Raw genomic sequence first — 26259 nt, 5'->3', positions numbered from 1 at the left:
GTCCAGTCATCCTTGTTCCACATCTAGCATCTTCCTATGAGTTAGTACATACCATATTTGTCTTTCTGAGTCTGGGTTACCTCACTCAGGATGATTTTTTCTAGATCCATCCATTTGCCTGCAAACCGTATGATGTCATTGTTTTTCTCTGCTGAGTAGTATTCCATTGTGTATATGTGCCACAATTTATTTATCCATTCTTCAGTTGAAGGGCATCTAGGTTGTTTCCAGGTTTTGGCTATTACAAACAATGCTGATATGAACATAGCTGAGCAAGTGCTCTTGTGGTATGATTGAGCATTTCTTGGGTATATGCCCAGGAGTGGTATAGCTGGATCTTGGGGGAGATTGATTCCCAATTTTCTAAGAAAGCGCCATATTGATTTCCAAAGTGGTTGTACAAGCTTGCATTCCCACCAGCAGTGGAGGAGAGTTCCCCTAGTTCCACATCCTCTCCAGCATAAAGTGTCTTCAGTGTTTTTGATCTTAGCCACTCTGACAGGCATAAGGTGGTATCTCAGAGTTGCTTTGATTTGCATTTCCCTGATGATTAGGGATGTTGAGCAATTCCTTAAATGTCTTTCAGCCATTTGGGTTTCCTCTGTTGAGAATTCTCTGTTTAGTTCTAAAGCCCATTTCTCAATTGGACTGTTGGTCGTTTTGATGTCTAATTTCTTGAGTTCCTTATATATTCTGGATATCAGTCCTCTGTCACATGTGCGGTTGGTGAAGATCTTTTCCCATTCTGTAGGCTGTCACTTTGCCTTGTTGACCGTATCCTTTGCTCTACAAAAGCTTCTCAGTTTCAAGAGGTTCCATTGATTGATTGTTTGTCTCAGTGTCTGTGCTACTGGTGTTATATTTAGGAAGTGATCTCCTATGCCAATGTGTTCAAGACTATTTCCTACTTTCCCTCCAGCAGGTTCAGAGTAGCTGGATTTATGTTGAGGTCTTTGATCCACTTGGACTTAAGTTTTGTGCACGGTGACAGATATGGATCTATTTGCAGCCTTCTACACGTTGATATCCAGTTATGCCAGCACCATTTGTTGAAGATGCTTTCTTTTTTCCATTGTCCACTTTTGGCTTCTTTGTCAAAAATTATATGTCCATAGGTGTGTGGGTTAATGTCAGGGTCTTCAATTCGATTCCATTGGTCCACATGTTGGTTTTTATGCCAATACCAAGCTGTTTTTATTACTGTAGCTCTATAGTAGAGCTTGAAGTCAGGGATTGTGATGCCTCCAGAAGTTGTTTTATTGTACAGGTTTCTTTTAGCTATCCTGGGTTTTTTGTTTTTCCATATGAAGTTGAGTATTATTCTTTCCAGGTCTGTGAAGAATTGTGTTGGTATTTTGATGGGGATTGCACTGAATCTGTAAATTGCTTTTGGTAAGATTGCCATTTTTACTATGTTAACCCTGCCTATCCATGAGCATGGGAGATCTTTCCATTTTCTGACATCTTCTTCAATTTCTTTTTTCAGGGACTTAAAGTTCTTGTCATATAGGTTCTTCACTTGCTTGGTTAGTGTTACCCCAAGGTATTTTATGTCATTTTTGGCTATTGTAAAGGGTGATGTATCTCTAATTGCCTTCTCAGCTTCTTTGTCCATTGTATATAGGAGGGCTACCGATTTTTTTGAGTTGATCTTGTATCCTGCTATGTTGCTGAAGGTGTTTCTAAGCTTTATCAGTTCCTGGGTGGAATCTTTGGGGTCACTCAAGTATACTATCATGTCATCTGTAAATAGGGAAAGCTTGACTTCTTCCTTTCCAATTTGAATCCCCTTAATCTCCTTATGTTGTCTTATTGCTCTGGCTAGAACTTCAAGTACTAATTGAATAAGTATGGGGAGAGTGGACAGCCTTGCCTCGTTCCTGATTTTAGTGGAATTGCTTTGATTTTCTCTCCATTTAATTTGATGTTGGCTGTTGGTTTGCTATATATTGCCTTTATTATGTTTAGGTATGTCCCCTGTATTCCTGATCGCTCCAAGACTTTTATCATGAAGGGATGTTGGATTTTGTCAAATGCCTTTTCTGCATCTAGTGAGATGATCATGTGGTTTTTTTCTTTGAGTTTGTTTATATGGTGTATTACATTGATGGACTTTCATATGTTGAACCACCCTTGCATCCCTGGGATGAAGCCTACTTGATCATGGTGGATAATTGTTCTGATGTGTTCTTGGAGTCTGTTTGCCAGTATTTTATTGAGTATTTTTGCATCAATGTTCATGAGGGAGATCGGTCTGTACTTCTCTTTCTTTGTTACATCCTTGTTAGGTTTAGGAATCAGGGTAATTGTAGCCTCATAGAAGGAGTTTGGTAATGTTCCTTCTGTTTCTATTATGTGGAACAATTTAGAGAGTATTGGTATTAACTCTTCTTTGAAGATCTGGTAGAATTCTGCGCTGAAACCATCTGGTCCTGGGCTTTTTTTGGTTGGGAGACTTTTAATGACTGTTTCTATTTCCTTAGGGGTTATTGGACTATTTAAGTAGTTTATCTGGTCTTGATTTAACTTAGGTATCTGGTACCTATCCAGAAAAATGTCCATTTCTTTTAGGTTTTCCAGTTTTGTGGAGTAGAGGTTTTTGAAATATGACCTTATAATTCTCTGGATTTCCTCAATGTCTGTTGTTATGTCCCCCTTTTCATTTCTGATTTTGTTGATTTGGATTCTCTCTGTGTGTCTTTTGGTTAGTTTGGATAAGGGCTTGTCTATCTTGTTGATTTTCTCAAAGAACCAACTCTTTGTTTCATTAATTTTTTGTATTATTCTCTTAGTTTCTAATTTATTAATTTCACCTCTCACTTTGATAATTTCCTGGCGTCTATTCTTCCTGGGAGACTTTGCTTCTTCTTGTTCTAGAGCTTTCAGATGTGCTGTTAAGTCACTAGTGTGGGATTTCTCCAACTTCTTTATGTGGGCATTTAGTGCTATGAATTTCCCTCTTAACACTGCTTTCATAGTGTCCCATAAGTTTGGGTATGTGGTGTCTTCATTTTCATTGATCTCTAGGAAGTCTTTAATTTCTTTCTTTATTTCTTCCTTAACCCATTGGTGATTCAGTTGAGCATTATTCAGTTTCCATGAGATTGTAGGTTTTCTGTAGTTTTTGTTGTTGTTGAAATTTAACTTTAAACCATGGTGGTCTGATAGAACACAGTAGGTTATTGTAATTGTTTTGTATCTGTTGAGATTTGCTTTGTGGCCAAGTATGTGGTCGATTTTAGAGAAAGTTCCATGGGGTGCTGAGAAGAAGGTATATTTTTTCTTGTTAGGATGGAATGTTCTGTAGATATCTATTATGTCCAATTGGGTCATGACATCAGTTAGGTCCTTTATTTCTCTGTTAAGTTTCGATTTGGGAGATCTGTCCAGTGGTGAAAGTGGGGTGTTGAGATCTTCCACTATTAATGTGTGGGGTTTTATATGTGGTTTAAGCTTTAGTAATGTTACTTTTACATATGTGGGTGCCCTTGTGTTTGGGGCATAAATGTTCAGAATTGAAACATCATCTTGGTGGATCTTTCCTGTGGTGAGGATGTAATGTCCTTCTTGATCTCTTTTGATTGATTTTAGTTTGAAGTCTATTTAGTTGGATATCAGGATGGCTACCCCTGCTTGTTTCTTAAGACCATTTGATTGGAAAGTCTTTTCCCAGCCTTTTATTCTTAGGTAGTGTCTGTCTTTGAATTTGAGATGTGTTTCTTGTATGCAGCAGAAAGATGGGTCCTGCTTTCATATCCATTCTGTAAGTCTATGTCTTTTTATAGGTGAATTAAGTCCATTGATATTAAGGGATATTAATGACCAGTGATTCTTCATCCCTGTTATTTTTGGTGGTAGTGTGTGTGTACTTCTCTTCTTTGGGGTTTACTGTTGTGGCTTTATCTATTGCCTGTGTTTTCGTGTGTGTATCTGACTTCCCTCGGTTGGAATTTTCTTTCTAGTGCTTTCTGTAGGGCTGGGTTTGTGGATAGGTATTGTTTAAATCTGGCTTTGTCTTCGAATGTCTTGTTCCTTCCGTCTATGATGATTGAAAGTTTTGCTGTGTATATTAGTCTGGGCTGACATCCATGGTCTCTTAGTGTCTGCATTACATCTGTCCAGGTCGTTCTGGCTTTCAAAGTCTCCATTGAGAAATCGGGTGTTATTCTGATGGGTTTACCTTTATAGGTCACTTGGCCTTTATCCTTGGCTGCTCTTAATATTCTTTCTTTATTCTGTACATTTAGTTGTTTAATTATTATGTGTCGAGGGGACTTTTTTGGGGGGTCTAGTCTGTTTGGTGTTCTATAGGCTTCTAGTATCTTCATAGGCATTTCCTTCTTTAAGTTGGGAAAGTTTTCTTCTATAATTTTGTTGAATATATTTTCTGTGCCTTTGAGTTGGTATTCTTCACCTTCTTCTATCCCTATAATTCGTAGGTTTGGTCTTTTCATGGTGTCCCAAATTTCTTGGACATTTTGGTTCATGACTTTGTTGGCTTTAGTGTTTCCTTCAACTGATGAAACTATTTCTTCTACTGTATCTTCAGTGCCAGAAATCCTCTCTTCCATCTCTTACATTCTGTTGGTTATACTTGCATCTGAAGTTCCTGATCTTTTACTCAGGTTTTCTATTTCCAGCATTCCCTCTGTTTGTGTCTTCTTTATTTTTTCAATTTCCCTTTTTAGTTCTTGGACTGTTTCCTTTGTTTGTTTCATTACTCTTTCATGATTTTCTTTCAGTGCTTTATTGTTTTCTTGCAGGACTTTATTGTTTTCTCCCAGGACTTTATTGTTTTCTTGGAGGGCTTTATTGTTTTCTTCTAATTTGTTTGCCCTTTCCTCTAGTTGTTTACAGCGTTCTTCCAATTTTCTTGTCTTTTCCTCTACACAAGCCTCTACCTTCTTCATGAAGTTACTTATAAGGCTACTTTCTTCTGCTTCTTCCAATTTTTGGTGTTCAGGTCTAGATGTTGGAGGCGGGCTAGGTTCTGATGATGCTGTATTGCTCTTCATTTTGTTGTATGTACTTCTGCCTTGACGTCTGCCCATCTCCTTGTGGTTCCTTCTTGGTCTTATCAGTGTACTTGTTTCAGAAAGAGCTGACAGATTCAGGAAGTCTCTCTCTCTTGTCCAAAAGGAAGTTCTCTTGTCCAACTCTCTCTGGTCCAGAAGGGAAGTTGGGCAACACTATTGAGATTTTTTCTGTTGGCAATCTAGTGTTAGCTTTGCATCCTATACTTAGAAGGAGCTTTTTTTCCCTTAGTGAGACTCTCTTGGAAAAAATTAGACTTTCATTTGCAATTGCTTAGCAATTGGAAACAGCTACTGGGTTAGGAATGGAGGAATGTGAACACATCCACTTTCACCCCATCTGGTACAGACCAGTGCAGGCCCTGTGCATGTTGCCACAGTCTCTGTGAGATCACTTGTGTACCTATCTTGTTGATGTAGAGGGCCTTGTTCTTCTAGTGTCCTGTAGTCCTTCTCCCTCCAACACTCTTTCTGCCTCATCTACCACAGTGATCCCTACATCCTGAGGGGAGGGATTAGATGGAGACATAACATTCAGGGCTGAGAGTTCCCAGGTCTATCTTTCTCAGCACAATGTCCGACTGTGGGTCTCTCTATTTGCTCTCATCTGCTGCAGGAGGAAGCTTCTCTGACAGTGGTTGAGGAAGGCACTGATCTATTGCAGAATGTCATTAGGAGTCATCTTATTGCTATGGCCTTTTAATAGAACAGTGGCATTTGGTTTTACCCTCCTCCCTTGTTCCGTTTACTTTCAGGTGTTTGGCACACACACAAAAGTGTCAGGTGTGTTTTCCATAGAGTGGACCTAAAGTCAAAGCAGATGTTGACTGGTTACTCCCTCAAAATCTATGCCACAGTTGCACTAGCTTATATTGCAGGCAAGACACCTGTGTGTGTAAAAGTGTGTTTGTGTGTGTGTGCCTACCTTTCCATGTGTTCTACACACTACCTAGTTTTGTTGTTGTTTTATTTTGTTCTGGTTGGGTGTTTTTCCTGTTTGTTTCCTAAAGAGAGAGAAAAAGGGGTCAGGGAGTTGGTTGGTTGGCTTTAAGGAGGATCTGGGAGGAGATGAGGGAAGGCAAACCATGATAACAACTTATTGTATGCGAAAACATATTTATATAAGTCACCCTGATGAGCCCATTCACAAAGACAGACTCTGGCTTGTTTTCAGTTTACCTGTAGTGATTGACATAGTTATCCTCTACCTTATTCTTGAAAGTTTACAGCTTGTAAACTACAAAAAAAACTCGACAAATGTCAAGATACAAGGCACACATCACATAATGTCTTACATATTTATGTAAATGTACACTACACAAGAAATTAGAAGAGTCAGAAATGTTGTTCCCAAAGAATTACATATCTCTTAACAATATTGATAAAATATGGAGAAATGAGTACTCATAAATACGCAGGTGTTACACAATAAAGAATATAGAGTATTTTATCAAAATTGAAAAATTGTGAATGAGTGAGTAGAAAAGCCATTTTGATATCTATAGTCAAAGATAGACATGAACACAGATTCTACAGAACTGGTTACAGCAGGACATTTCACAATCTTTACAGATTTAACAGAAGCTTCATGTAATTGGGTAAATATCTTATTAACTGATATCTGACTTTGGGTTATAATTAAACGAATTGGTCTATTCTATTCTAGTATGCAGCTAATTATGCAGTATTTTTGGCAGAGTAATTCCTTCATGTCAAAATCATATTCATTTTAAAAATGTGCCTTCCTTCATAGCAAAAGCATACATGAAATGTAAGCATGATGAATCCAGGAAACATACCAAAGGCATCAAAAACACATGGATCCATATGAAAACATTTGATGCTGTAAAGGCAAAGTTATGCAATTTGGGAGAGTAAAGAATATATACGCATCCCATTCATATTCTCTTTAATATTTATTGAGAGAAACAATGAAATTTTTATGAAAACAGGCTTTCTAGTTTAGAGAACTATGTAAAAACAATAGAAGATGAGAGAATAAAGATCAATTTCATCAGGAAACAGAACCAACAAATATAAAATCTCAAATTGCTATATGAACTCTGACAATTGGATTTGTGCTAAACAGGCTTGAAGACTTCTGTGTAATTAAGAAAAACATGGAGTAATCTATAAGATCCACAGAGGTATGCCAGGAAAGAATGGAAGGCAATAGTGGAGCCCTTGTTGCATATAATAATTATGTGTCCATGCTCAGAGTAAGCATCTGACTCAATAAATGGAGGAGAGGTTCTCAGCCAAATTCCACAGAGCACAAGGTGGATAATGGTGCAGATGGGAATTATGTAGTTAGGTGCTCTTGATACCATTATTCACCTTATTAGTCTCCCTGCAACAGTTATCTTGAAATCCAGAACCACAGTAATAGTTTGGCCAAGACTGTGGAGAGAGCCACCATGAACAGAACTACAAATCTATGTGCTCTGCTGCAGGATACAGGTGGCTGTGTTAGGACGGCCAATGAAGAGCAATGGACAGAGAAAACAGAAGGTCAGAGTGATGAGCTGGATGTAAGTGAGAACCAGATTGTTGGTCTTGACAATGGGAGTGTGGTGGTACTTCACAAAGACACCAAGAACACCTCCTGTTAGTTCAGAGAAGCCCAAGGCCAAGTAGGTGAGTGCCTTTCCCAAAGGGTCTTCATGGTACTGCTTTCTGGATGCAGTGGATCTGCTCTGTGTTTGCATAATGACTTTCTGGACACGTCACACAATGATCCACATCTACTAGGAACAAAAGTTGTTGTGGGTCTCTGCTCAGGTTCTCCTTTTACTTCAAGCCATTTCTCTGCACCAGCTCTCTGGCATTTGCCCACATTTCCTTTGACTTTTCAGACTCAAGTAAATCATTTCTCAATAGTGAAAATCCCCAAATGCTCTCAATTAGCCATTCCAGATTGATATTGCTCATCTACTTTGTTGGACATAAAGTAAACAATCTATCTATTTCATTGTTATACTTTAGTATATTTTCAATTCCGTGATAATTTGTATTTATTTATATTGACAAAAATTATTGAAATAAACTACAAAAACCTAATATGATCATAGAATTTCCTCCTTCTGAATTATGTTGTCTGACTTTTTCATGTGAGTTCAGTATAAGGAGTACGTGCTTTGAATTTCTTCCTTGTAATGTTGTTCTCAGTCATCAGAAACAATTCTATCTATTTCCATAGGATTTATTGAATTCTCCTGTGTGTTCATTCTGTGACTGTACTTGAGAGAATGAGAATTATTAGATTCTTGAAAGCTGGGAAAAACTCCCTTTGTGAAACTGTTTAGTCATTTCCAAGGAGAAAAGATCTTTTTAACAGATAGATATAAAACTCTTGCTTTAGTCTTAGTTGGTTATGAAATAATTTTGTGATACTTGCCCACTTACAATTTGTGACTGTCATCATGAATTCAAAAGATATAACTATCAATATATTTGTTATTTATTTTCATTCTTTAAAAATATCCAGTATATTTGCAAAGTAGATTTTTCAATTTTGCTTTTTCTGAAAAATCTTATTAATATCTATTGAATTCATTATTTTTCTAGTGCCTATCGTATCATTTCCTCCGTTATCAGCATTTTATTTGTTATTTCTTCCAGATGTTCCTAACTGCTACTCTCTACAGAGGCACTCCATCTCTTCTATAACTCGTGTGTTTACTTGTGTTTGTTTCTCACAGAGTATGAATGCTTCATATGCACAACACCGTATCTTCATTAGTAAAAGCACAGGGTATATAAGAAATTGCAAATATTTTATAGAATTTTAAACATATTTTTTAAAGATAGATACACCTTTTCCATAGGATTGGAAGTATATGATTCACTGTTTTGAAATATTTAGCATTTATGTTTTAGTTTCTTCTTTCAAACTAAAAATATTTTTGAAGTGTCTTCTTAAAATGCAACCATGCAGAGTTTGACTTTGATGTTTCTGGTTTCCTCACATCAACGTGTTTAACATAAACTTAAGCATGACTCCAATGTACAGAAAGTACTTATTTGCACATTAAGTTTTGGTGGTCTGTATAATCAGTCTCAATATGCACATTTTGAATTTAGGCATATTAAAGTCACCAAAAAATTGGAAGTTTTTATGTTTATGAAGTAATGTTAAAATATCTGAGTATGGGCTGCAACTGTTGCCTGAGACAGAGCCTGCCAGCACCCAACTGGACTAAGAGGTAAGTCTTTATTCCTCATACCTAAACACTCCAGCCCCTAGGCTTTGGGCCCAGGGACACAACCCTGCGCCCCCACACCACCACCCTGATTCCTAGGCTGAAGTGGCCAGAGGATTACCTAGTAGAGTGTCTCCAGGTATTGGATGGCTGATACAAAGTTGTGGAAATGGGTCAGAGCAGAGTCGGACAAGGTCCCCAGGAAAGAGGACACCTGAGTCTGCCATGAGAATCCCTTTGTATAAAGTAAGGGCATGACCACTCCAAGGTATGGTTGAGGAGAAGGTTCTTAATGTTGAAAGGAAGAAGAGTACAGCCATGGGCATCTGGAAGAGTCTAGAGGAGGGAAAGAAATTAGTAGACTATACGTGGTCGGTAGACTACTGAACTGGGCCATGAAAGGAGAGGGATGGGAATAGAGAGAGAGAAACAGAGAGACAATGACAGAAACAGAGGAGACAGAAGAGGGAGTACAAAGAGGAGAAAGGGTCAAGAGAGAGGGGACCAAGAGGACCACAAGACAGCCAAGAAGGCACAAGACCAAAATTGCAGGGCTATATATGAATGAGAACCTGGAGGAAGAGAACCCATGAATGAAAATTTTATGGTAGGGAGCATTGTGAGAAGAGCTGGTAGGAACCAGGATGCCAGCATGCACTCTGAAAGAGCTACTTCAGATGCTGAGAGAACCTGGAAACCAGTATGTATTTTGTTATGCTGATATGCATCACAGTTAGCAATTGGTTCCAATTTTTTTTTGACATGACACCCTGGAGTCCCCAGGGATAGGAGTCAGGGAGGCAGTATAGGCCCTGGTAATGAAATAAATCCTTTGGAGTCTGTTTAAGGAGTATTGGCGAAATTTATTAGGGTAAATTGAGGAAATACACTCATGAATACAGAACAGAGTAGACAGCTGAAGTCTTCCTCTGATCTGACCAGGGCAAATCCACCTGGCAGTTCAATCACACTAGGAACCAGGCAGCAGGGAACAAGGGCTCATCACACTTCCCCTTTTCCTTTTAAGAGGTCACATACAATGGCAAGAAGCACCACCTCCTACTGTTCCTATAGCCCAAGGTCATGGGCAGAGCAAATACAACTACATTCCCATGAAAGAGGATCTTATTTTCTTTTTGTTGTTCTTCTTGATTTTTAAAGGTTTATCTATTAATTTAAAATTGTTGTTTTCTTTATAAATCCACTTTTCCCCCTCCCTACTCTTTTCCCTCTCCCCCCACATCTCCCCATCCCACTCCCATCCACTACTCGTAGTGGGTAAGACCTCCCTTGAGTATTCAACACAGCCTGTCTCACCAAGTTGGGGCAGACTCAACTCCCTTCCCCTGCATCAAGGCTGAGTAAGGCATGGCACCATAGTGAACAGGCTTTAAAAAAAGTCAGTTCATGCACTCAGGATGAGTCCTGGTCCCATTACTAGGGAACCCACAAACACATCAAGCTGCACAACTTTCACCCTCATTCAGAGGGCCTAGTGTGGTCCCATGCAAACTCCCCAGCTGTCAGTTCAGTATCCATGGATTCCCACTAGCTTGGATCCACCGTCTCTGTGGTCTTTCCCATCATAATCTTGACTCACCTTGCTCCTATAATTTCTCCTCCCTCTTTTCAGCAGAATTCCAGGAGCTTGGCAAAGTGCTTGGCTGTGGGTCTCATATCTGCTTCCATCTGACACTGGATATAGGTTCCATGATGAAAATTAGGGTTGTCACTGATCTGAGTACAGAGGAAGGCTAGTTCAAGCACCCTCTCCACCATTGCTATGAGTCTTAGCTGGGGACATCCTTGTGGATTCCTGGAGATTTCCTTAACACCGCATTTCTCCCTAACCCCATAATGGCTCACTCTGTCAAGATATCTCTGTCATTACCCTCCCTCACTGTCCTTCCCCGAAGTTGGCCATCTCGAACCCTCATGTTCCTCTCATCTCCTCCCTTCTACTCCCCAGCTCCTAGTTTACCCAAGACATCTTAATCCTTTACCCTTCCTGGGATGATCCATGTGTGTTCCTTTTAGGGTCCTCCTCTTTACCGGCTTCTCTGGAGCTGCGGTTTGTAACCTGTTTATCCTTTGCTTTGCCACTAATATTCACTTATAAGTGAGTACATACCATGTTTGTCTCTCTGGGTCTGGGTCATGTGATTCAAAGTAATTTTTTTCTAGTTCCATCAACTGGCTGCAAATTTCATGATGGCATTGTTCTTTTGTTTTGTTTTGTTTTTTGTTTGTTTGTTTTGTTTGTTTTTTACGACTACGTAATACTCCATTGTGTAAATGTGCCAAAATTTCTCTATCCATTCTTCAGTTGAGGGGCAACTATGATGTTTTCAAGTTCTGGCTATTATGAATAGTGCTGCCATGAATATAGTTGAGCAAATGTCCTTGTGGTATGGGTGAGCATCTTTTGAGTATATGTCCAAGAGTGGTATTGCTGGGTCTTGAGGTAGTTTGATTCCCAGTTTTCTGAAATACTGCCATACTGATTTCCAAAATGACTGTACAATATTGCACTCCCACCAGCAGTGGAGAAGTGTTCCCCTTGTTCTATATCCTCTCCTGCATAAGAGGTCATCAGTGTTTTTGATCTTAGCCATTCTGAGAGGCATAAGATGATATCTCAGAGTCATTTTGATTGGCATTTCCCTGATGGCTAAGGATGCTGAACACTTTCTTGCATGTCTTTGGGCCATTTGAGATTTTTCTGTTGAGAATTCTCTGATTAGATCTGTACCCCATTTTTAATTGGATTATTTGGTATTTTGATGTCTAGTTTCTTGAGTTCTTTATATATTTTGGAGATCAGCCCTCTATCAGATGTGGGGTTGGTAAAAATCTCTTCCAATTCTGTAGGCTATTGTTTTGTCTTATTTACTGTGTCCTTTGTCTTACAGAAGCTTCTCAGTTTCAGGAGGTCCCATTTATTAATTATTTCTCTCAGTGTCTGTGCTATGGGTGTTATATTTAGGAAGTGGTCTCCCATGTTAATGCATTCAAGACTACTTCCTACTTTCTCTTCTATCAGGTTCAGTGTAGCTGTATTTATGTTGAAGTCTTTGATCCATATGAACTTGAGTTTTGTGCATGGGGATAGATATGGATCTATTTGAATTTTTCTACACATGTTGACAGCCAGTTATGCCAGCACCATTTGTTGAAGATACTTTCTTTTTTCCATTGTATCGTTTTGGATTCTTTGTCAAAAATCAGGCATTCATAATTGTGTGGATTAATGTAAGGATCTTCAACTTGATTCCATTGGTCCACATGTCAGTTTTTATGTCAATAACAAGCTGTTTTGTTACTATAGCTCTATAGTAGAGCTTGAAGTCAGGGATTTTGATGTATCCAGAAGTTCCTTTATTATACAGGATTGCTTTGACTATACTGTTTTTTATATGAATTTGGGTATTGTTCTTTTGAGGTCTGTGAAGAATTGCTTTGGAATTTTGATGGGGATTGCATTGAACCTTTAGCTTGCTTTTGATAAGATTGCCATGTTTACTATGTTGATCCTACCTACTCAAGAGCATAGGAGATCTTTCCATTTTCTGATATATTCTTCAATTCCTTTCTTCAAAGACTTAAAGTTTTTGTCATACAGGTCTTTCATTTATTAGGTTAGAGTTACCCCAAGATATTTTATGTTATTTTTGGCTATTGTAAAGGGTGATGTTTCTCTAATTCCTTCTCAGCCTGATTATCATTTGTGTATATGAGGGATACTGATTCGAGTTAATCTTGTATCCTGCCACATTACTAAAGGTGTTTATCAGTGGTAGGAATTCCCTGGAAGAGTTTTGGGGGTCACTTATATATACTATCATATCATCTGGAAATAGCGAAAGTTTGACTTCTTCCTTTCCAATTTGTATCCCCTTGATCTTCTTTTATTGTCTTATTGCTCTAGCTAGAACTTTGAGTACTAGATTGAATAGACCTGGAGAGAGTGGACAACCTTGTCTTTTTTCTGATTTTAATGAAATTGCTTTGAGTTTATGTCCATTTAGTTTGATGTTGGCTTGCTTTGTGTTGTTTTATTATGTTTAAGTATGTTCCTTTTCTACCTGATCTCACCAAGACCTTTATGTGAAGGGCTGTTGGATTTTGTTGAGGCTATTTCAAAATCTAATGAGATGATCATGTTTTTTTCTTTCCATTTGTTTATGTGGTAGATTACATTGACAGATTTTTGTATGTTGAACCATCTCTGCATCTCTGGGATGAAGCCTACTTGATCATAGTGGATGATTTTTTGATGTGTTTTTGGATTAAATTTGCCAGTATTTTATTGAGTATTTTTATATAAATGTTCATGAGTGAATTTGGCCTGTAATTCTCTTTCTTCATTGTGTCCTTGTGTGGTTTGTATGTTAGGGTAACTGTAGTTTCATAAAGAGTTAGTCAATGTTCTTTCTGTTTCTATTGTTCAGAACAATTTCAGGAGTATTCATAGTAGCTCTTTGAAATTCTGGTGGAACTCTGCTGAAACTTTCTGGCTCTGGATTTTTTTGGTTGGGAGACTTTTAATATGCTCTGGGCCACAGAAATATGAAGCAGGAATTCAGCTGACTATAACAAATGCTAATACCTGGAAGAAGAAGCAGGGCTCTTTCAGAGGAAAAAGCCAAGGCTCAATTATATATATGCTAATAATATTATATATACATATGCCAGTTCCTGCAATGATTTTCTTGTGTACTATGTTTTCCCAGTTGATTATTTTCCTAAGAACTTCGAACTTCTAAACAGTATGGATTGATCATATACATATACAACTAAGGTATTGGATACACTCAGACAGGCAAGGCTTCCTGCTTCCAGGCTTTCTGCTTATTCTATATAGCATTAGAATTCAGATGTTTGCCTTCTGCAATTATTTTTTTAGCAAGCACATGAAGCCAGAGCCAGCTCTGGACAAAAGAATCCAAGGACAAATGGCAGACAGAATAAGCTCTCCAGAGCACCTACCAGGTAAATATCCATATGGAGACACCACCTAGGTCAGGCAGATGTTAGATGTTAGGTTTGACTCTTGTGCAAATTTAGCTCAGACCCCCCTTTCTCTCACAGCCCAAGTGGCACCCTCAAGCAACTTACTTAGAAGAAAGGGGCTTTTACATACCAGGTTCATCAAGCTATGAGGCATAGTTCCTATCTCTGAGCAGACTTACCCCACCTGACCAGAAAGCAGGAGGGCCAGAGTATTGCTGATGGTAGCTGTATGGACGGGTCGCAGGGAGAGGAGAGGAAGGAACAAGGATGAAGAGAGTAGTGAAGAGAATGAGGAGAATGGAATAGAAAGAACTTAGAACTATGAGAGGACAGGAGGAGAAGGGACAGAGAGGAGCTAAGGATGAGAACAGAATTGAAACTGTGTAGATAGAATTTTGTCTCAGAAGAATAAAGTGAATGAACCTAACAGTTTCATGTAATTAGTTTCATTTGATATCCTTGAGATTGGTAACCCCTGCCTGCACAGCATCTTCCTCAGGACTCTGGAAGAAATCTCAGGGCAGGCACCTGAGGGGAATTTGATATTAACAACTGCTTCTATTTACTTAGGAGTTATGGGTATTTAAATCGTTTATCTGGTGTTGATTAAATTTCGGTATGTGGTACCTATTCAGAAAACTGTCCATTTTTTTAATTTCCCAATTTTATGGAATACAGGTTTTTGAAGTATGACTTGATGATTATCTGGATTTCCTCATTGTCTGTTATGTCTCCCTTTTCATTTCTGATTTTGTTAATTTGGATGCTCTCTCTCTCATTGCCTTTTGGTTAATTTGGATAAGGGTTTATCTATCTTGTTGATTTTTTTCAAAGAACCAACTCTTTGTTTTATTTTTCTCTGTTTCTATTTCATTGATTTTAGCCCTCAATTTGATCATTTCCTAGTACCTATGCCTTCTGGAAGAGTTTTGCTTCTTTTTGTTTTAGAGCTTTCAGGTGAGCTGTTAAGTCATGAGTGTTAGATTTCTCCATCGTCTTTATGTAGGCATTTAGTGCTATGAATTTTCCTCCTAGCCCTGCTTCCATAGTGTTCCATAAGTTTGGGTATGAAGTACTTTCATTTTCATTGAATTCTAGGAAATCTTAATTTCTTTCTTTATTTCTTCCTTGACTCATTGGTGATTCATTTGTGCACTGTCCACTTTCCATGAAGCTTTCTGTAAATTTTGTTGTTGTTGAAATCAAACTTTAAGCCATGGTGGTCCAAAAGGATACAGGAGGCTATTTCAATTTTTTTTATCCATTGAGATTTGCTTTGTGATTGAGCATATGGTCGATTTTAGAGAAGGTTCCATGGGGTGCTGAGAAGAAGGTATATTCTTTTGTGTTTCAGTGAAATGTTCTGTATACATCTATTAAGTCCATTTGAGTCATAACTTCTGTTAGGTCCCTTATTTCTCTGTTAAGTTTCAATCTGGCAGATTCACCCAGTGGTAAATGGGGGTGTTGAAATCTCCCACTATTAATGAGTGGGCCTTGATGTGCAATTTAACCTTTAGTAATGTTTCTTTGGTGTATGTGGGTGCTCTTGTGTTTGGGGCATAAATATTCAGAATTAAGACTTTATCTTTGTGGATTTTCCCTGTGATAAGTATGAAATGTCCTTGCTGATCTCTTTCAATTGATTTTAGTTTGAAGTCTGTTTTCCTGGATATTAGGATAGCTACACCAGCTTGCTTCTTAAATCCATTTTACTGGAAAGTCTTTTCCCAGCCTTTTACTCTGAGGTAGTGTCTGTCTTTAAAGTTGAGGTATGTTTCTTGTATGCATCAGAAGGATTGATCCTGTTTTTGTATCCATTTTGTCAGCCTATGTCTTTTTATAGGTGAATTGAGACCATTGATATTAATGAATATTAATAACAGTGATTGCTAATACCTGTTATTTTTGTTGGTAATTGTTGTTTCTCTTTGTTGGTATGGAATTATCTATTGCCTGTATTTTCATGGTTGTATCTAACTTCTTTAGGTTGGATTTTTCCTTCTAGTGCTTTCTGTAGGGCTGGATATGTGGATAGGTATTGTTTAAGTCTGTTTTTATCATGGAATATTTTGTTTGCTCCATTTATAGTGATTGAGAGTTTTGCTGGATATAATAGTTTGGGTTGGCATCTATTGTCTTTATTTCTGTATTAGTTCTGTCCAGGACCTTCTGGCTTTCAGAGTCTCCATTGAGAAGTCAGGTGTTTTTCTGATGGGTCTGCCTTTATATATTATTTGGCCTTTTTCCTTTGAAGCTCTTAATATTATATCTTTATTCTATATGTTTAGTGGTTTGATTATTATGTGGCAAAGGATCTTTTTTTTTAGATCCAGTCCATTTGGTGTTCTATTAGCTTCTTGTACCTTCATAGGCATTTCCTTCTTTAAGTTGGGAAAGTTTTCTTCTATGACGTTGTTGAATATATTGTCTATGCCTTTGAATTGGTATTCTTTTCCTTCTTCTATCCCTATTATTCTTAGGTCTGGTCTTTTCATAGTGTCCAAGATTTCCTGGATGTTTTATGTTAAGACTTTTTTGACTTTAGTTTTTCTTTGACTGATGAATCTGTTTCCTCTATTGTATCTTCAATGCCAGAGATTCTCTCTTCCATTTCTTGCATCTGTTAGTTATGCTTGCATCTGTAGTTCCTGTTTGTTTACTCAGATATTCCATTTCCAGCCTTCCCTCAGTTTGTGTCTTCTTTATAGCCTCTATTTCAGTTTCCAAATCTGGGACTTTTTCATTCACCTATTTAACTGCTTTTTCTTGGCTTTCTTTAAGGGATTTACTGATTTCTTCCAATTATTTGTCTTTTCTTTGAGTTCTTTAAGGGCAGTCTTCATTTCCTCTTTAAAGGCTTCTATCATCTTCTTAAAGTCATTTTAAAGGTCTATTCCTTCTGTTTCTTCTGCTTTGGGATGTTCAGGTCTTACTGATGTAGCACCACTAGGTTCTGATGGTGCCATATTAGTCTTTATGTTGTTGACTGTATTTTTGTAGTGGTGTCTACCCTCCATTCCATGAAAGTGCTGTCTGGTTTTAAGGGAGACTCTATGTGTTTGAATGATACTTTTGGTCTAATGGGAGCTCTTGGTCTAATCCAGGCTCTTTGTCAAATCTGTGCTGATGGATTTTGTGTCTCAGGGAGCAGAACTTAGTCCAATGGGCAAGAGTGGGCTCTGTCTCAGGGAGGAGCTATTTCCAATGGGTACAGAGTGGGACCTGTTTTCAATTCCCAATTGGTGCAGGGTGGGCTTATGTTTCTGGTTTTCACTGGTGTCACCCTGGGCTGTTTTCTAGGGAAGGAGGTGGGGGAAGGGGCAGCTGGCTAGTCCCTGGGGCTCCAGTGGCTTAGAGGAGAGGCACAGGGTGTTCCCTCCAGGGCCTAGGAACTAGGGACCTTGTCTGCCCAGTCCAGAGATGGGGCCTCACATTTTCCCAAATGGTTCAAGGTGGACCTGTGGCTCTGGTTTTCACTGGTGTTGCAGGGGGCTGTTCTCTTGGCTGTAATTGAATTTTGAATATGTCTGTTGCCCATAAATTTATAGATAACAAGAATAGCTAAATAAAGTAAATTTTCAGCAGTAGCTTCTATTTGGAAATAGATTGTCTGTATGTGAGACACAGTGAGGGGCTCTTCTACTTTATTTAAATATATATTTCAGAAAATCTTACTGAAAAGTTAAGTAAGTTCAATTTTTACTATAATAAACTAAAGGATTTTATGAAAAACACTCAATTCATTAACCAGTCAATTTTTTCTAGATTGTGTTTTGTTCTTAAAATATTTCAAAGTGTTTTCATCAGGTTTAACAAGAATAATGTAGCACTTTGGGAAAAAAATGCATCCTAGCAACCCTGCACTGGAAGTCAAGATGGAGAAGACCTCCACAGCCACCATGGCCTTGTCCTTGGTGCTGTGGTAGACAGGGAGGAAGGTGACCCAGACACTGCAGAACACCAGCATGCTGAATGTCAGAAACTTGGCTTCATTGAATGTGTCAGGCAGGTTCCTGGCCAGGAAAGCCAGAGTGAAGCTCCCTAGGGCCAGGATCCCCAAGTATCCCAGCACACAGTAGAAAGCAGTAAGTGAGCCCTTGTTGCACAAAATGATGATGTGACTCTGTTCAGAGTGTGCATCTGCTTCAATATAGGGAGGTGAGGTTCCCAGCCAGACTCCAAGAAGAATAAACTGGATCAGGACACAGATGGGGATGACAGAGTTATGGATGCCTGAGACAAGCAGCCTTCTCATTGTCCTTCCTGGTTTCAGGGCTCTAAAGGCCAGAATTACAGTTATAGTTTTGGCCAAAACAGTGGACAGAGCCAGAGTGAACACAAGTGCAAATGCAATTTGCTGCAATATGCAGGAGGCTGTGCTTGGGTGGCCAATGAAGAGAAAGGAACATAGAAAACAGAGGAGGAGGGAGATGAGCAGGATGAAGCTGAGTGTCCGGTTATTGGCCTTAACAATGGGTGAGTCTTGGTGTTTGAGAAAGATCCCCAAAACTACAGCTGTGCTGACAGAGAAGCACAGAGTTGTGCAGGACAGAGCCTTGCCCAGAGAATCCTCAAAAGACAGGAATGTCACTGACTTGGGAAGGCAGTTGTTTCTTTCACGGTTTGGATACTCCTGAAATGGGCAAGGGATACACTCCTGCTGATCTACGGGAGGAAATGAATCAACATTTAAGCGTCTATAATTATTTACATTTTGTACTTCAGCCATGAAGAACACTGAGGTTGTGTGTAGCCTTGTTCATTCTACCTTACTATCATGTCGAGAAGGACACTAACTCTTTAGACATCCCCTTCCTAATTTCTTTCATGAATACCTCATGGTACACCATGTGCTGACAAGTTTATTCTTGTTTTTCTAGGGCAATAAAAATAAAATTGTAATCTACTTGTTCAATTGAAGTAAAACTGTCAAGTAATCCTTTAAAGAATTCTAAACTTAAGTCACACCAGCTTGATCAGCCTTTAGGTTCTCATGTGTGTAGTCAGAAAGTTTTTTTTGTGTCCCCACCTGCTGGCAATAGGGACAAATCTCTCTCAATCACATCCCCCAAGTAAACACACAGAAGCATTATTATCTCTCAACATCAAGGGGCTACATTCCCCCAATAAAAACACACTGGCTGTGTTTTGTATCCATCTACCAGAATGGATACAAAATAGGATTCACCCTTATGTTGTATACAAGAAACATACCTCAACATTAAAGTTAGATATTACCTCAGAGTAAATGATTGAATAAAGATTTTCCAATCAAATGGACCTAAGAAGCAAGCTGATGTAACTCTCTTAATATGTAACAGCATAGGCTCAAACCAAAGTTAATCAAAAGAGAGGAAGAAGGAAGTGCATAATTGGAAAAATCCACCAGGATGACATCTCGATTTTGAATATCTATGCCTCAAATGCACATTTGTGGCATTTGTGAAAGACACATTTCTAAAGCGTACATCACACATCAAGCCCCACACGTTAATAGTGGGAAACTTCAACACCACATTCTTGCCATTAGACAGGCCATCTGGATAGAAACTAAACAAAGAAATAATGGAATTAACAAACATTATGACTCAAATGGACCTATCAGGTATCTACAAAACATTTCACCCAAACACAAAAGAATATGTCTTCTTTTCAGCACCTCATAGAACCTTCTCCAAAATTGATCATATACTTGGTCATAAAGCAAATCTCTGTAGCTATAAAAAAATATTGAAATAACTCTCTGTATCCTATCAGACCACCATGGATTAAACGAGATAAAGCCTACAAACTAAGAAAACTTAACAATTCTCTAAAGAATGACCACTGGGTCAAGGAAGAAATAAAGAAAGAAATTAAAGCCTTCCTTGAATTCAATGACAATGAACACACAACAAAGGAAACTGATGGTACACAAGGAAAGCGGTGCTAAGAGAAAAATTCATATCACCAAGTACCTTTATAAAGAAATTAGAGAATTTTCATACCAGAAACTTAACAACACACTTGAAAGCTGTAAAACAAAGAGAAGAAGGCCTACCCAAGATGAGTAGGTGGCAAGAAATAAAAGTGAATGCTGAAGTAAATAAATAGAAACAAAGAGAATACAGAGAAATCAATGAAACATAGAGTTGGTTCTTTGAGAAAATCAGCATGATAGGAATACAAGGAACACACTTAAAGATAATCAAGGCAACATATAGCAAGCTGATAGCCAACATCAAATTAAACTGAAATTCAAAAGATTCCACAAAAATCAGGTACAAGACAAGGCTGTCCACTCTCCCCATATTTACTCAACATAGTACTTGAAGTTCTAGCTAGAGTACTAAGAAAACTAGAGGAGACCAAGAGGATACAAACTGGAAAATAAGAAGTCAAACTTTCACTATTTGCTGATGATATGATAGTATACATAAGCAACCCAAAAAATTTCTACCATGGAACTCCTCCACCTGATAAACACATTCAGCAGATTGGCTGGATTCAAAATTAACTAAAAAACCAGTACCCCTTCTTCATACAAAATGATAAAGGGGCTGAGGAAGAAATAAAGGAAAGAATCCCCTTTACCATAGTGTGATAATGGAGTAACCTCTGAGAGTGTAAGCCAGTAAATTATATGTTTCTAATTATTAAACTTGGTTTGGTCAAGGTGTCTCTTCATAGTAATTGAAACTCTAAATAAGACACCACAAATTTTATATTCCCTCCCTCTTTCTTTTATTTTCTCCCTCTGTCTTTAGGACAGAAAATGTCCTAAACACACACACACACACACACACACACACACACACACACACACACACTCCATAAAAGCAGAAATGAAATTAAACAAGCAAAGAAAAAAAAGGAAAAAATTTCCACTAAAGCAAAATGAGAAGAAAAAAAAGTGTACAAACATACAATTGAGTTCATTTTTTATTGGCTTTCTAATGATTTGCATGGGGCCTGCCCTCAAATGTTGTTAATACATCCAATAGGACCCCTTTGGGGGAAATTGATTTTATTCTTTAACAACTGAATTATATCCCAATGTCTAAATGTACCAAATGTGCATTATCTATTATCAATTGTTGATATTTAAGCTCTTTCCAGGCTCCGACTATTCAAAGTAGTGCAGCAATGAACATGGTTGAGTAAGGGTCTCTGTAGTAGGGTGCAGGTCCTTTTGATAGAACCAAAGTGTGGTTTATCTGGATCTAGAGGTAGAATTATTCCCAGCTTCCTGAGGAACCGACACTGTTTTCATAGGGTCTGTACAAGTCTGCACAACCACTAGTGATGGATAAGTAAACGTTCTCCCTTCCGCAGACCTTTGCCAGGGAATACTGTCATTTCTTTCATTGACTTTGCAATCCTGTAGTTTTGATCTGTATTTCCTAGTGACTAGAGATGTTGAACATTTTTGAGTGTTTCCCAGCCAATTCAGTTTTATCTTTTAAGAAAACTCTGCTTCCTTCTGTACTCCATTTTAACTGTCCTGTATTTTGATGTTCAGTTCTCTTTTGCGTTCTTTACACATTTTATATATTAGCCATCTCTCAGAAATATAATTGGTAGAAATAGTTTCCAACTTAGTAGAATGTAACTTTGCTCAAGTTCTGGTGTCCTTGTTATACAGAACCACTTCAGCACCATGAGGTCCTATATATTAATTGATGTTCTTAGTGATTGTGCTAACGATATTCTCTCCAGAAGGTCATTCCTGTGAAAATTGGTTTAAGGGCACTCCCCACTTTCTCCTCTATGAGGTTCAATGTATCTGGCCTTATGTTGAAGTTATTGATCCATCTGCAGTTTAGTTTTGTGTAGAATAATTAGTATGTGTCTATTTGCATTCTTCTACATGCAGTCATCCAGTTAGATGAGCATCATTTTTTGAAGATGCTATCCTTTTTTCAGTGTGTATTTTCGGATTCTTCATAAAATATCAGGTGTCCATATGTGTGTGGATTTATGTCTGGATCTTCAGTTCAATTCCCTTGGCCTATGTGTTTGCTTTTATGCCAATACCATCCTTTTTTTATTACTTTAACCGTATAGTAAAACTTAGAACTAGGATAATAATACCTCCAGCACATTTTAATTATTCATGAATGTTTCAGCAACATCCAAATTCTTCATCCAAACTCTGCATCCAGCCGGATGTACCCCCACACTTCAGGCATCAGTAAGGACCCACATGCTGTACAAAAGCCCAAGCCATTCTTTGTATTTTATTTCATTACATATAAGCTATTTTCAACCTCTAGACATAACAAGCTTATATATAATCTCTTTTGCCACAATTTGCATTGTGTATATGAATATTAGGAGTAATAAAACATCCACATGGCCAAATATTATCAAAAATACCAATAATATCACAGATACAGACAGTGTATTCTCTCCAAATATACCAGTCTGGTAGAAATGTTTGCCAATGAGTATTACCTAATAAAATTCAGGACACAGACTGTAAAAGAACATTCCTTATATTCATAGAGTAATTTAAGCAGTTGAAAGAAGACACAAACAGTTTAATAAAACTAAAGAGAACTCAAGGAGAATCAATGCCATAATGATGCCTGAGAAAACACAAACATAAACCTGAAGTAAATGATGAAGACAATGCAAGACTTGAACATGGAATTCAACAAAGAAATAGAAAGTATGACGAAGACTCAAGCTGAAATGAGAACAGGACTGAAAAAACACATAGTCCAGCCAGAAACTCCAGGACAGCCTTCCATGTCAGAGGAAACAAGCAGAAAGGAGAAGTTAGGATCCAAGATAGAATAGAGGATAAAAGTAATCAAGAAATATGAAAAATTGAAACGGTAAAGGAAGTGTGGGATGCTTTGAGAAAACTGAATTTTTACGTTATTGGCATAGATGATGGAGAAGAATTCCAGGTCAATGACATAGACCAGTTTTTCAATAAGGTCAGTTTCATAGAAGAAGAGTTACCGAAACCATGGAAAGATATATCCAAATATATAGAGGAAGCACAGAGTACACCAATAGACAAGACCAGAAAAGAAAATCCCTACAGCATATTATTACTAAAACACTAACAAAAAAATATTTTAGAATAAATTTTAATTATCACTTAAAAAACATAATAAGAAGGTGTGCTGAAAGCTGCAAGAGGAAAACAAAAGACAAGGCAAATATAAATGAAAATCCAAGAGAATAGAAGCTGATTACTAAATGGAATCCATGAGAGCCAGAAAAGCCTAGAGCAAAGCATGTCAAGTCCTGAAAGACTATATTGGTCAGACTAGAGAAATGTACCCAGCAAAAATAACTGCCAAACTGAAGGAAAAATACAAAATTTCCAAGACATAAACAGCCTACAACATCATATCCACCAAACCAGAACTAAGGAAAATACATAAAGTTATATTTTAGACTGAAGAGAGCAATGAATACAGCAGAGATGGTGGAAAGAAATAAGAAGACATAATTATTACAACATGAAACACCACTGCGACCACAGAAAACAACAAATTTCAACAGCAGAGTGACCACAGTAACATAAGTTTCTACAATATCTTAAATATCAATGGCCTCAATTATTCATTTAAAAATGTGGACTAGCTGAACGGATCATAAAACAAAATCTATCTGCCTCTTCTCTTCAAGAAACATATCTTGATTTTGAAGATAAACACCACCTTAAAATAAAATGACAGACAAAATACTCCAGTTACATACATTCAGGAACCAAGCATGCATGCGACCATGACATCTGGCAAAGTAGATTTTAATTTAAAATTAATTAGAAAAAGTAAAACAGGAAACTACATTCTAATCAAGGGAAGAGCAATCAAAAAAAGACATTACAATTCTACAAGTGTACGCATCCCATTCGGGGGCAGCTAGTTTTATAAAAATTGTACTGCTGTGTTTAGTGACACAGTAACAACAATCTACTAATAGTGTGTGAATTCAAAAGCCCTCTTTCTCCAACACACAGGGCATCTGGGAAAAATAAAGAGAAATATATCAGAATTAAGTCACATCTAAAATCTCCTGGACTCAACAGATATCTACATAGCATCCCCCACAAACTGCAAAGAAAATTTATTCTGCTCTTTAACACATGGGAGCACTTCAAAAATAGACCAAATCATGGAACATAAAACAGGTATTTACAAATTCAAAAATATTGAAATACCTGTTCTATCTTATCCCAATATAACAAAACTTAATCTTGACAGCAAATATATCTGTAGTAAATACACAGACTGCTTGGAGATGAAACAACTCAGTACTTACTGACGAATGAGTCAAAGAAGAAATCAAGACAGAAATAAAAAAATTCCTGGAACTAAATGAAAATGAAAACACAAACCAACAAAACTCCTGGGATACATTGAAAGGTATTTTACAAGGGAAATTTACAGCTCTAAGTGCCTATGTTAAAAGTATCAGATGGAACACAAGTAGATGGCTTAATGATGCAACTCAAAAATTGGAAAAACAAAAAATGCAAACACAAGCCAAAATAATGGCAAGAAATAATAAAATCTGTAGCATGAATATTAAAGAGTCTTATTAATAAAAACAAACCTGAGGCCAGTTATTGGGGTGAATGCTGGAAGATCAGAGAAGCAGAACAAGCCACAGCTTCCTCACCTCAACAGTTCCTCAGCTGATCCTGTTTCCTCAGACAGGAAGCTTCTGTGTCCTCATCCCAATGGCTCTCAGCTGAACTGCTGTTAGAAGCCTAAAAGCTTAACCAGCCAAATGCTTCTAGTTTCTGGCCCTCACACCTTATATACCTTTCTGCTTTCTACCATCACTCCCTGGGATTAAAGACTCACTTTCTGGGATTAAAGGCATGAGTCACCATGCTTGGCTGTATCCTTGAATACATGAATTTCTGCCTCTGGAATGCTAGGATTAAAGGTGTGTGCTACCACTGCCTATCCTCTATGTTTAACATTGTGGATATTCTGTCTCTGACCCCAGATAAGTTTATTAGGGTGCACAATATTTCGGGGAACACAATACCACCACAAAAATCAGAGCAGAAATAAATGAAATAGAAACAAAGAAAACAATACAAAGCAACCAACATAAGAACTGACTCTTTGAGGAGATAAATAAAGACAGACACTTGGTTCAAGTAGCCCGAAGAAAGAAATGGAGGAGTCAGATTAAGAAATCAGAAATGGAGCCAGGCAGTGGTGAAGCACGCCTTTAATCCCAGCACTCGGGAGGCAGAGCCAGGCAGATCTCTGTGAGTTCGAGGCCAGCCTGGGCTACCAAGTGAGTCCCAGGAAAGGCACAAAGATACACAGAGAAACCCTGTCTCAAAAAACCAAAAAAAAAAAGAAAGAAAGAAATCAGAAGTGACCCAAAAAAAAGGAAGAAAAAAATCAGAAATGACAGGGAAATATTACAACAAACACCAAGAAGCATAGACTATTGTAAGGGACTATTATAAAAACAAAAGAAAATCTGTATTCCAGTATTCTTGAAAACCTATATGAAATGGATAAGTTTCTAGATTCGGCCAAACAATTAAAAAATCAAAACACCAAGTCAACAAGCTAAACAAACACATAATACACAGCAGATTGAAACAATAAATTCCTTCCAGGTATAAAAATGTCCAGGTCCAGATGAACTCACAGCAGAATTCCTCCAGACATTCAAAGAAGATATACAGTCAGACCTTCTTAAAATATTTAAAAAATAGAAGAGAAGGATCATTTCCAAGCTCCCTTAGAAAGCCATTTTCATTCTAATACCAAAACCAGGAAATGGCCCAACAAAAACAAGAAAACCACATGCCATTATCCCTAAGAAACATAGATTCAATAAAATGGTTGCAAATAGAATACAGACTCACATCAAAACTATTGTATACCATGACTATGATGGCCTTATCATTGAAATGTAGGAATGGTTCAACATATTTAACTCAATAAATGTAAAATCCACATAAGTGGATTATAGACAGAAGTCACATGAACATCTCAATAGATGAAAAAAGGTGACAAAATTCAACT

At 37.8% G+C, this 26259-nt stretch overlaps 1 protein-coding gene across 1 annotated transcript in view; it reads right to left on the bottom strand.

Annotated features, from left to right (window-relative positions):
- Positions 1–18002: 18002 nt before the first annotated feature.
- Positions 18003–26259, bottom strand: part of LOC143270436 (vomeronasal type-2 receptor 26-like) — a 45150-nt gene continuing 36893 nt past the window's right edge. The window contains exon 6 of the mRNA XM_076560363.1: positions 18003–18916. Coding sequence (XP_076416478.1) covers positions 18003–18916 — 914 coding nt within the window. The remainder of the gene's footprint in view (positions 18917–26259) is intronic.

The sequence above is a fragment of the Peromyscus maniculatus genome, chromosome 23 (genome assembly GCF_049852395.1).
Source record: "Peromyscus maniculatus bairdii isolate BWxNUB_F1_BW_parent chromosome 23, HU_Pman_BW_mat_3.1, whole genome shotgun sequence".
Classification (NCBI taxonomy): Eukaryota; Metazoa; Chordata; class Mammalia; order Rodentia; family Cricetidae; genus Peromyscus; species Peromyscus maniculatus.
This window is presented reverse-complemented; position numbering and strand designations above follow the sequence as displayed.